At 39.7% G+C, this 13,118-nt stretch overlaps 1 protein-coding gene across 1 annotated transcript in view; it reads left to right on the top strand.

Moving 5' to 3' along the window:
- The first annotated feature begins 12,293 nt into the window (after window positions 1-12,293).
- Window positions 12,294-13,118, top strand: part of LOC132889750 (uncharacterized) — a 1,411-nt gene continuing 586 nt past the window's right edge. Inside the window, exons 1-2 of the mRNA XM_060926557.1 lie at window positions 12,294-12,455; window positions 12,772-13,118. The exon at window positions 12,772-13,118 is cut by the window's right edge and continues 586 nt beyond it. Of these exons, the coding sequence (XP_060782540.1) occupies window positions 12,315-12,455; window positions 12,772-13,118 (488 nt within the window). The 5' untranslated portion in view covers window positions 12,294-12,314. The remainder of the gene's footprint in view (window positions 12,456-12,771) is intronic.

The following is a 13,118-nucleotide window of genomic DNA, read 5'->3' as shown; positions in this document are numbered from 1 at the left end:
GAGGGCAGACCTCAAAGAAAGAGGACTAGGACCATTATGGTCAGAAAGGAAACTACGGGAGCTAAGGAAGCTTGCGAAGAACAGGACGCAGTGGAGAAGGTTGAAGAAAGACTGATTGCAGCTGCAGAGTGTCTAGACCACTGCAGCAGCAGAACACAGTGGACTACTACTTAGCTCCCTGTGGTAACATGACTTATTGTCTTTTTTTTTAAGTGGGATGGCAGTGTAAACTGTGCATTTGTGGCATCATCAAAAGGAGCACTTCTGAAGCATTATCGAGTCAAGCACGGTACTTTCAGTCGTGGATATTCAATACCCTGTCTTCATAATAATAATAAATAATTTTATCCCTCACCTGTTCAGTTATTTCCTTAACTGCATCAGTCATCTCCTTCACATTTATCTCATTTGTGTAAGTTAATTACATCACTAATTCCTATAGACATTAATTAATCCTAATCGGACCACACCTCTTTATCTCTTCATTACTTGAAAACTTCTCATGTTATTCCTCCTCCTATCCTCTAGTTCTTGCTTTTTCTTCCTTATTCCTTCACTGTCTCATATCCTCTTAACACCACCACATCCATTTATATTTATCAATCTCTTCTGGCTCCTTCCTATTCTTCTCTGCCATCTGCCAAATGTTCCATGTTTTTTTTCTTCACTTTTGCATCGACTTCCCTCCACAAATACCTTCATTCTATGATGATTAATTTCTCAAATGTTAAATCACTTGAAGCAGTTTTGACAGTAAAGTTGGTACACAAAAACAAAACTCTGCTTGAATGTTCAGAGTAATGCATTTTATTAGATGTTCAAAGACTCTGTTCTGCAAAGTGGAATCCCCATTCAGCGAACTCGAGAGGTCATCATTCGATGTCTCATCAACCACCTGGGAGAAGATCCAAGTGCCTTAATCAAGGACTTATACAGGGTTAGTCAAAATTATGTTAACACTAATGGATTATTTTTCTCCTGAATGTGTGGTGTGCCGTGACCGCTGCTGGCGTAATTGGGTCCTACTTTTTTGCCACCCCAACAGTGATGTCAGACGTCTACTTAGATGGTGCAGCAGTACGCCATTGATGAACTTCCACTACAGAGCCAGTTGGTTTCTACCATTTAGTGTTAACATAATTTTGACTAACCCTGTACACGCGCATTAATCCAGTGCCGGTGTGAGTCATTAGTGGCGCGCACACATGAATCAGTTCCTTCCAGAGCACGCGCAAGACTGAGCCAATGCACGTGGGTGTAACAGTACATTGTAGATCTGGAATGGTAAGAGATGGAGAATAATGTGTAGCACGGGTGATTGCTCCAAGACAACGAGGGAGGCTCAGCCTCCTCTAAAAATGATGAACATCGTGTAGGATGAATTGCGCTAGGCTTATGTTATAGCCGACCTTATAACATTGCTATTTCAGATCCAGAATCATAGAAATATATGTGCTCAACCCACTACAGTGCAAAATCATTCCGTTATAACTTTCCCCAGTTCACCTAATGTGTGCGTGAGTTTTTCCCCCTCGTGACAGCGCGATGTAGCCCAGACTCAGTGGATTGGGAGCTCTGTGCTTGTCAATCTCAAAATGCAAGACGATTATTGGACAAATACTGTGAAAATGCCCACCCACGGAGTCTAACGGACTCCCAGCCTCAATGGACTTCAATGGCATTTGGGAGCTATGCGCTTTTCAATCTCAAAATGCAAGACGGTTATTGGACAAATACTGCGAAAATGCCCGCCCACGGACTCCGAGCCTCACATGGGAGGGACATGGCAGTTTCCGCGAGGAGACTGGTGATTGGTGAAAGCGGCCAGATATTTTCATTGATTGACAGCTCGTTTCAACTATAGACAGGCAGCGGTACAGTGTTGCCAGATTGGGCAGTTTTAAGTGCATTTTGGTGGGTTTTGAGCATATTTTGGGCTGGATAACGTCAGCAGTATCTGGCAACATCAGTTCAGTCCCATGTGGATTCGCAAGTGGTGTGGTGTATTGTAAGAGATCAGCTTACATTTCGATTTCATTCATTACATACGGTTTCTACCAGCTTTTTTTGTCTGTATATATTTTCATTGTAAATAAAGTGTAAATATAGTGTTGTCAAGTTTGCTATCTTAGTTCCAGAAATTTCGTTTATTTGAGTGACTGAACTTGAACTTGAGGGGGCTAGTCAGTTAGCAAGAAAGCTGCGCATGGATGCCAAGCATTGCTGATTTAATTTTGGCGAAGCCATTTGCCAGTCTTCCTTTCGAGGAAAAAATTAAAATTAAAGAGCAGGGTAGACCAACGCCTCAAATTGACTTGGTGAAAAAGGTAGGGAATAATACTCATTCCTTTCAGCTCTCCTGGTATGAGAAAGTGAATTGGCTAACAGCAAGTGACCCACATCAACAACAGTAAATAGGCTACTTTAGTAATATGTCATGGATGGACCAAAAATATAGAATCTATTTAAAATGTTTATGCTGAGTATATTATATTGGAATATATGTTTTTCTGGATATGAATTAAACACAGCTACAATTTGGAAAACATTTTTAAACAAAAACACAGCCGAGGTCAGTTTTTAAACAACATGCCACAATTTTAAAATATAAAATGTTAAAATATACCCCTCCCCCAACACCACCATCATGTATATTGGACAGTAGGCTAATGGGTCAAAAGAACCTGTTATTTCACAGTTTGTGACCCTGCCAACAATCAGCCAGATCAGAGGCAAGAGTATGGGCAAAATTGATGTGTTTTTTCTTTTAAAATCTGGAAATATCGTAACCGACCAGCCTCCCCTGTTTGAAAGACTGCCAGCCGCCACTGACGTGTAGTGAGGAAAAGTTGCATCCTAAAAAAAAATCATGAAAATTGACAGCTATAAGTGATTTAAATAAAAGGCTGTTTTTCCTGGATTATTCCGGTTCGGTGATCCGGATCAGCACCAAAAGTCATAGCAACGTAATTCAGCCCAAACATATTCTTCCTGTGAAATTTGGTGGTGATTGGTTGAAAATTGAGGGAGAAATAGCATCCTAAAAATGTTGTTGTTATTATTATTATTATTATTATTATTATTATTATTATTATTATTATTATTAACAAGAAGTGTGGCCAGGCAAAACAAACCTTGCCCAGTAGCACTTATCATGAATATGAAGGAAGATATTGCAAAAAAAAATAGGCACCTTATGGGTACATGTGGCTACTGCTTATAAATAAAATTTGTTTTCTGATATCGTGTCCATACAGTAAATATAGCATATATATTTACTCTATGAGGTAGTAGCCACAAAAAATGAAGCATAATCCAAAAATGAACAATTTAAAAAAAACACAGAAGTAAAATATACCAAGTGTCTATGTTTTATATTATTCTACTCTTATCTCTTACGGTTTTCGAAACTGAAACCTGCGAACCAAGGCTGACATACACACGCTGTCACCATGACCCAAACTCTAATTTCCAAGAAATGGCCTGGCGCTAGAGCTCAGTGGAACGCACTTTCCCTCTGTAATAAGCATAAGCATGTCTGAAAGCCCTTTCTTCAGTCTAGTCCATTTATTTAGAATAGTGAACCAAATTGTACCAAATGGAGAAATTGTCATTGGTTTTAAAAAAAAATTGTTTGTTGACAAATTGCTGTGGTATCAAGAAATAAAACTTCAGGACATGCTATTTTTGGAAAATGATCAACTTCAAGGTGGAAATACTTTAGATATTTGTTTTGCACCATGCCGCATCACAGCACCAGGTCATTGATTGATTATTTTCTGATATCAGAACACCAGTGTTGTAGTCGAGTCACTAAACCTTGAGTCTGAGTCCAGTCTCAAGTCCCCAGTGTTCAAGTCCGAGTCATTAAAGAACATTTCAAGTCGAGTCTGAGAACAAGACTCTAACCTCACCATTTGACGGTGGCTGTTGGTGCCTTTATGTGAAAGCGTCTCTGCTACTGTGTTGGACTAATGTTACTGCTCGACTGCCCCATTTTAGTTAATAGGCTACAGATAAAAAGCTTGTTCATCGCTCAGCAAGCCCCACCCACTATCAACAGGGCAAATAACATAAGAGAGGGTTAACACTAGCTAGTTCATCGCTCAGCAAGCAAGTCCTGCCCACTATCAATAGGTCAATGACTTCCTTCTCTGGGTGGAGTCTTGCCAAATGACGATTGAAGTTCGAGGTTGTCCCTGTCATCTCCTCGATAGTTCTACATTTGGAACACATCACAGTGCATTTTTTCCTACTGCACGAGAAGTCTGTATAAGCAAAGCGGACAATCCTGGGGCATCTTTCCAGGCATTTTAGTGCCGTTAATGGTCGTTTGTTCCTAAACATGACATATGAACAGGTGAATGTGCATTCTCTTACACGAAATTAGTATAAAATTAATATAGATATAAATATCTTATGCCAAATTATTATGACATTGTACAAAAAAATAAAGAAAAAATCAGAGTCCTCGTCTCCAATTTATGAGTCTGAATGCAGTTAATGCACAAGCCCAAGTCTGAGTCATCAGTGCTCAAGTCCAAGTCAAGTCACAAGTCCTTAAAATTAGGGCATGAGTCGGATCCGAGTCTAAGTCCTAGACTTGAGTACTACAAGCCTGCTGTCAGCGACTCTCCATAGGCCCCCAGTAAAGCCTGGTGTCTGGAAATTACATTTTAAAAGCACATTGTCCAATAAATGTCCAGCTTTGCTGCACAAAGATCTAAGCCTATCCCATAGCAGTGCCAGCTGCTGTAAAACCCAAAAGAAGAAGAAGGTAAACCTGCACATGCGCAAATGGATTTCCTCTGTCTGCTTGACTACCCGAAGCGGGTGATTTCATGCACATTATTTGCTTGGGAATCCCCTCAAATTAAATAACTTCCCAGTCACAGAATGTCCTGATATTTGTGAGATATTACAGAAATAAACATATATCACAATGACCACATTTCAGAGGGAACTAAATTTCACCGATTTTCTGAAATCGAAAGGCCGTCTAGCTTTAATGCAGAAATCGTGCATTTTTACACACAAAAATGCCAAAAAAATGCGTGTTCTGAATTTTAATTTGTCCCGGGACACAGGGCTCTTACTTGAATTTTTCCCGATTGCCTTGGCAAATCTGTTAGATTATGTTGCTTTACAAACAATGCAAAAGTGAACAGAATGAAAAGGTTACAACATTGTGATCACTTTCAGAAGAAACCTTTATTCGTCACATGTACACTTCAAGCACAGTGAAATTCATCCTCTGCATTTAACCCATCTGAAGCAGCACACACACCCAGAGCAGTGGGCAGCCACACTACAGAGCCCGAGGAGCAGTTAGGGGATCGGTACCTTGCTCAAGGGCACCTCAGCCCAAGGCCGCCCCACGTCAATCTAACTGCATGTCTTTGGATTGTGGGGGAAACCGGAGCACCCGGAGGAAACCCACGCAGACACGGGGAGAACATGCAAACTCCACACAGAAAGGCCCTCGCCAGCTCCTGGGTTCGAACCCGGAACCTTCTTGCTGTGAGGCAACCATGCTAACCACTACTCCACCGTGCCGCCCCACGTGACATCATCACAACTGCGGATTTGTTTATACGGCCATATTGACTGGTGAGCTTTGTGTTTGCCAGCAATCAGCAAAAGTGTATGCGAGTGATTGTAAGCATAATTCAGTAAGTATCTACAGATAAAATTGTAGAAGTTCCATCTAAAAAAAAACGCCAGAGAACTGTAGTGGTTTTGGATGTAATAACAGATGTGGAGATAAGCCTGGTTTAACTTTTCACCATTTCCTGGAGAACCCAGAAAGATGAGAAAAATTGTGAGCAGCAGTTAAAAAGGAAGAAACACATTCCCGTGTGTGTGTGAAGAACATCTTATATCAGGTTCATGTGAAAGCTCTGTGCAATGTTAAAATGTATATCTGGATGTGGGCTTTGGATGTGATATATTTTATTAGACCTAATGCTTGGTGAGACAAGCAACATGTTTGTTATGTACTGATAATGTAGACTCAGCTAAACACCATAAAATATGCTAGATCTCGACTCTGGCTTGTTTATTACTGTTAGAAGTCCATGTTTGAGCTTAGCTTTGTCATAATAAGGTATTTTTCTATATCGGGAATCTTACCAATATCATGAAACCTGCCTCGAAATTTCGGTAGGCATCTGTACTTTTATCTGCCTTTAGCATCTCTGGTGTATTTAGAAATCCCAAATACTAAATAGTTCAGGATGTCGTAGCGTCCTAAATCTGGTAGCTGGTTTGCCAAACACTTTTCAAGTGGAATAAATACGTTTGTGGGTAAATTAAGAAGAAGCAGCTTTTATTTTTGTCAGATGTAAATTCAAGCACAGCGAAATTCCTCCTCTACATTTAAACCATCTGAAGCGGTGAACAAGCAGAGAAAGAGAGAGAGAGAGCAGTGTGCAGAATAAATAATTCATAAATAAAGACATCTGTAGGTAAATTATATGGATCTGTGATGCCTACATGTTTCAGCTTTTGGATGTAACACAATCTGCTGCTATAAAATACATTTTTAATCGTTTCAGAGAGATTGTACTGACTGAAGTCGTCTTGATTTTCATTATTAACGGTCACGGCTGTTTCTTTATTTGCTCAGCAATATGGCGGACTTTGTGTGGAAAACAAAAATCTGTGACGTCAGTGAAAGTCCTCTATAAACCCTTTGCATGGTCATCACACTTATGTTAGCAACTGTTGCTAGCTTTGTCCTGGGGGTCAAGCGAACTTTGCTTACATACTGAAGACAAGTGATATTGAAGATGTTAGACGCCTGTAGCTTGGCTTTCATGCTGCTTTCTTTGGAGTTAAAATTGTGTGCTTTTGTTTCTGTTCTGTCTCAGTCCATATTTTGTGTCCATTTATTCTGTGTCGGGGCCCAGGTTCTAGCCTGAGCCTGGGGTAGGTCTTGATTTAGGCCAAAGCATTATTTGGGTTCAGAGTCAATATTATTTGATTTCAATTCAATTTTTGAAAATGTTTTATTCTTTATTCTCGTTTCTTTGGTGCTTTCTACGAATGCAATGTGCTTACTACAAATGATGTGTGTCCCAACATGTTTTTCTCCTGCAAGTGAAAAATAACTTTTATTTCTGACACCAGAGCCCTTCAGCTTAAAATTTGTTCAGGCTGCTACCTAATGACCCTTTTCAAAATGTTGATTCCTTTCAGCTATGGAAATAATTTTGTTTTTCTCACTCCCCTGTTTTGGAGAAATTTTTGATCGATCTGTTTTAGTAGGATGTTTGCAATGCTTTATTATTTTCTTTTTGAATCGTACATGGATTAACAGACAGTCCATGACCACGGGACAAAAGCAACAATAAAGCTCGAGCAAAACAATCCTGAAAATAAAATATCAACATCAGTGCGTCTGTTTATCAGGATTTCTTTGCAGAAATCCTTTTTTGTGCCCCACCATTTTATTTTGTCATTATGACTAACATGACATTATAACATTATGACAACTAGTGAATATCCAAACCCCATTTGTGTACACGTGTATAAGTCTGTAACCCTCTGATTGTCAAAACCAATAAACACAAGCCAAATCTGACCAACACACACCAAAGCAAACTATAGCAGCTTTATCAATGTCGTCTTGAACATGGAGGCAGTGGCACAATTTCCATAAAAATATTCTGTTTGCTGGACTGAAAATGTAAATATTTATCCAAAGGTTTTAATTCTTTTTTTTTTCATATTCATGTGTGTATGTTCATCAGCACTAAAGTGCAGTGCCGGTTCCTGACATGGCTCATCTGCATATAGCTACGCCCAAAAAACTCCATAAAAGTTCAGGTGCACAGACAGGAAATGAAAATGGAGGGTAAAGACAAAAAAGCTGAAATTATTTTGACTCACTTTTCTGCCAATAAAAATATTTAATAATATAGAATAAAAATATTAAGTGAGCGCTCAGTCTTCCGTCAGCTCGGGTGTTTGTTTATGGCAAATTAAACGATTTGAAGTCGAACAAGACAAGGTTTACACGAGTCAGCTTTCTTTTGTGTAAATTTACACACACTCAGGAGCATCAGGAGGATATGAAAGTTTTTTACAAATTTAAGGATTTTACCTTATGAGGAACTTTGATCGACATGATTATTAACATAGCTAAATAATGCTATTCCTACACCTAAATCTTACTGGGACGTTAAACTTTGGTTAAATTTTTGCCACTTTCTTACTTTATTAATAATAATAATAATAATAATAATAATAACAATAATAATAACTATTATTATTATTATTATTATTATTATTATTATTATTATTATTATTATCCAGATCATAAGAGGTGTAACATTAAATAATCAATCGAACAACCAACCAACAAATGAATAAAGGTTTGTCTGAAAGGATGACTGGAAGAGAGAAACTTGGGTTCACGTGAGTCTTGGAGAGAAAATCTTTTCCATACTCTGTATAAAATACAGAAATAATTCAGGCAGGTTTGATGGTCATTAGCATGAGGCATGAAATGGAGGTGCGCGTCCTCTCCCCTGACTATAAGGGCTCGAGCTGGCTGAACTGGAACAGGTTTTTGGGTCCCAGCAGCTTCTATCCATTTCCTACTACAGTGGTGCTTGAAAGTTTGTGAACCCTTTAGAATTTTCTATATTTCTGCATAAATATGACCTAAAACATCATCAGATTTTCACACAAGTCCTAAAAGTAGATAAAGAGAACCCAGTTAAACAAATGAGACAAAAATATTATACTTGGTCATTTATTTATTGAGGAAAATGATCCAATATTACATATATGTGAGTGGCAAAAGTATGTGAACCTCTAGGATTAGCAGTTAATTTGAAGGTGAAATTCGAGTCAGATGTTTTCAATTAATGGGATGACACGCAGGTGTGAGTGAGCACCCTGTTTTATTTAAAGAACAGGGATCTATCAAAGTCTGATCTTCACAACACATGTTTGTGGAAGTGTATCATGGCATGAACAAAGGAGATTTCTGAGGCCCTCAGAAAAAGCATTGTTGATGCTCATCAGGCTGGAAAAGGTTACAAAACCATCTCTAAAGAGTTTGGACTCCACCAATCCACAGTCAGACAGATTGTGTACAAATGGAGGAAATTCAAGACCATCATTTCCATCCCCAGGAGTGGCCGACCAACAAAGATCACTCCAAGAGCAAGGCATGGAATACAACCCCGATTCCAAAAAAGTTGGGACAAAGTACAAATTGTAAATAAAAACGGAATGCAATAATTTACAAATCTCAAAAACTGATATTGTATTCACAATAGAACATAGACAACATATCAAATGTTGAAAGTGAGACATTTCGAAATTTCATGCCAAATATTGGCTCATTTGAAATTTCATGAAAGCAACACATCTCAAAAAAGTTGGGACAGGGGCAATAAGAGGCTGGAAAAGTTAAAGGTACAAAAAAGGAACAGCTGGAGGACCAAATTGCAACTCATTAGGTCAACTGGCAATAGGTCATTAACATGACTGGGTATAAAAAGAGCATCTTTGACTGGCAGCGGCTCTCAGAAGTAAAGATGGGAAGAGGATCACCAATCCCCCTAATTCTGCACCGACAAATAGTGGAGCAATATCAGAAAGGAGTTCGACAGTGTAAAATTGCAAAGAGTTTGAACATATCATCATCTACAGTGCATAATATCATCAAAAGATTCAGAGAATCTGGAAGAATCTCTGTGCGTAAGGGTCAAGGCCGGAAAACCATACTGGGTGCCCGTGATCTTCGGGCCCTTAGACGGCACTGCATCACATACAGGCATGCTTCTGTATTGGAAATCACAAAATGGGCTCAGGAATATTTCCAGAGAACATCATCTGTGAACACAATTCACCGTGCCATCAGCCGTTGCCAGCTAAAACTCTATAGTTCAAAGAAGAAGCCGTATCTAAACATGATCCAGAAGCGCAGACGTCTTCTCTGGGCCAACGCTCATTTAAAATGGACTGAGGCAAAGTGGAAAACTGTTCTGTGGTCAGACGAATCAAAATTTGAAGTTCTTTATGGAAATCAGGGATGCCGTGTCATTCGGACTAAGGAGGAGAAGGACGACCCAAGTTGTTATCAGCGCTCAGTTCAGAAGCCTGCATCTCTGATGGTATGGGGTTGCATTAGTGCGTGTGGCATGGGCAGCTTACACATCTGGAAAGACACCATCAATGCTGAAAGGTATATCCAGGTTCTAGAGCAACATATGCTCCCATCCAGATGACGTCTCTTTCAGGGAAGACCTTGCATTTTCCAACATGACAATTATAATATAATAAATATTATAAATATAATTAAAATATATATATATATATATATATAAATATAATAAAAATATGGAATTTTGAAACTTCCACATCATTGCATTCTGTTTTTATTTACAATTTGTACTTTGTCCCAACTTTTTTGGAATCGGGATTGTAGTCGGCAAGGTCACAAAGGACCCCAAAGTAACTTCTAAGCAACTGAAGGCCTCTCTCACATTGGCTAATGTTAATGTTCATGAGTCCACCATCAAGAGAACACTGAACAACAATGGTGTGCATGGCAGGGCTGCAAGGACAAAGCCACTCCTCTCCAAAAAGAACATTGCTGCTCGTCTGCAGTTTGCTAAAGATCACATGGACAAGCCAGAAGGCTATTGGAAAAATGTTTTGTGAACAGATGAGACCAAAATAGAACTTTTTGGTTTAAATGAGAAGCATTATGTTTGGAGAAAGGAAAACACTGTATTCCAGAATAAGAACCTTATCCCATCTGTGAAACATGGTGGTGGTAGTATCATGGTTTGGGCCTGTTTTGCTGTATCTGGGCCAGGATGGCTTGCCATCGTTGATGGAACAATGAATTTTGAATTATACCAGCAAACTCTAAAGGAATATGTCAGGACATCTGTCTATGAACTGAATCTCAAGAGAAGGTGGGTCATGCAGCAAGACAATGACCCTAAGTACACAAGTCGTTCTACCAAAGAATGGTTAAAGAAGAATAAAGTTAATGTTTTGGAATGGCCAAGTCAAAGTCCTGACCTTAATCCAATCGAAATGTTATGGAAGGACCTGAAGCGAGCAGTTCATGTGAGGAAACCCACCAACATCCCAGAGTTGAAGTTGTTCTGTACAGACAAATGGGCTAAAATTCCTCCAAGCCGGTGTGCAGGACTGATCAGCAGTTACCGGAAACGTTTAGTTGCAGTTATTGCTGCACAAGGGGGTCGCACCAGATACTGAAAGCAAAGGTTCACATACTTTTGCCACTCACAGATATGTAATATTGGATCATTTTCCTCAATAAATAAATGACCAAGTATAATAATTTTGTCTCATTTGTTTAACTGGGTTCTCTTTATCTACTTTTAGGACTTGTGTGAAAATCTGATGATGTTTTAGGTCTTATTTATGCAGAAATATAGAAAATTCTAAAGGGTTCACAAACTTTCAAGCACCACTGTACATTAATCAGATGATCCAAATGAAATGTGCTGTGAAATGAATCAGGAGAAACACGGCTGGCTAAGGAGGAGCTCAGTGGAGTCTTTTGATCAGAAGCTTGCTCTGCTATTACAGTTTTTCTCAATTGGTTTGGCTCATTTCCTGAAACTGAGATGACATTCTCAAAATAACATGGACAAATCCCCAAACCCACTTGCAACTTCTCACAACAGATTGGCATTTCTCATTGCTTTCGTCAAATTGCAAATCCTTTGTACATGTCTCCGGTGTCTAGTGCATCCTTGCAAATGGTTATGTACAAGTGGCCCACAGTTAACACAATCATCCCACATTTAGCTCAACTTCCAAATGAATATATGTTCATAATCTATCCCAATTAGCTGCTTCTCAATGTTATGGTCGTTCCCTCCAAAACATGTCAGAACAATTTCATCGTATAAGCCATCATATGCAGAATAGTCTGCTCAATTGTCAAAATTAGTCAAGGACATAATACAATATAGTATATATATATATATTTTTGTCAGAAGAATTTGGAAGATTTTTGGAATAAATACATGGCAGTTAGGTGAATAAGTGACAGGTGAATTCAGGTTTAGACTAACGATGGAGGAGTTTCCCACATCACAGATGACCAATCCAACAGTTTGTGGAGTTACCTGGCAGGTGTTGTGTATGACTGTGCCTACGGCCATACATGTATATATAGAGCTTGGCCTGGTGCCAGTACTATTTGCAGAATGAATATGGAGGAACCTCAACAAGGTCAACTTCCAGCTGGAGGAAGGGGAAGAGGAAGAGATGGAGGAGGAAGGAGAGGAAGAGGAAGAGGGGTGCGTATGCGTGGTGGTGGAGTAGGGGGAAGAGGGCGAGGCGTGCGTAGGCATCACACTGTCCCCGATGAAATTAGAGCCACCATTATTGACCATGTTGTCAGGAATACAGAGAGGGTAAAAGAACTGCGGTACCAGTATGTGCAGGTAAGTCAATTACTGTATTTGTTTTCCACCATTGTAACCTATACACTATGCAGAGGTTCAAAGTTTGGGGGGTTTTCCGTATCTTTACTGTACCTTTGGAATCCAGTATCTGACCACAGAATTTTGCCTAAGAACTGTAACAGAAAACTGTGATTAGTATTTCTCCATTTTGTGTCACATACCAGCTGGAGTATCTCTGCATAGGCCAGCATAGGTTTGGAACCGTTGCAGGTTATATTGACTTTGTGAAGAAGATATTACTGCTGTGTATGACCCATCTGCATGATTTGGTTTTACCTGTGTTTCTCTTTTGTAGAGAATAATGGCATTGGAGGGAATAGAAACACCTCATCTCCTGGTGTTTGTGGACGAGGCAGGTTTCAATCTGGCCAAGTGCCGCAGGCGCGGACGTAACATCATTGGCCAGCGGGCCACAGTAGACGTCCCGGGTCAAAGAGGAGGAAATATCACAATGTGTGCGGCCATTTCTGACAATGGTGTGGCCACACATATTGCAAGCCTAGGCCCATACAACACGCAGAGGCTCCTCCTCTACCTGGATCGTCTGTATGTGGATTTGGTCCCCGAGAATGAAAGGGGACTCGAAGCGCCCCACCTATCACAATTTGTCATTGTGTGGGACAATGTCAGCTTTCACCGTGG

Source organism: Neoarius graeffei, chromosome 7, assembly GCF_027579695.1.
Source record: "Neoarius graeffei isolate fNeoGra1 chromosome 7, fNeoGra1.pri, whole genome shotgun sequence".
NCBI lineage: Eukaryota > Metazoa > Chordata > Actinopteri > Siluriformes > Ariidae > Neoarius > Neoarius graeffei.
This window is presented reverse-complemented; position numbering and strand designations above follow the sequence as displayed.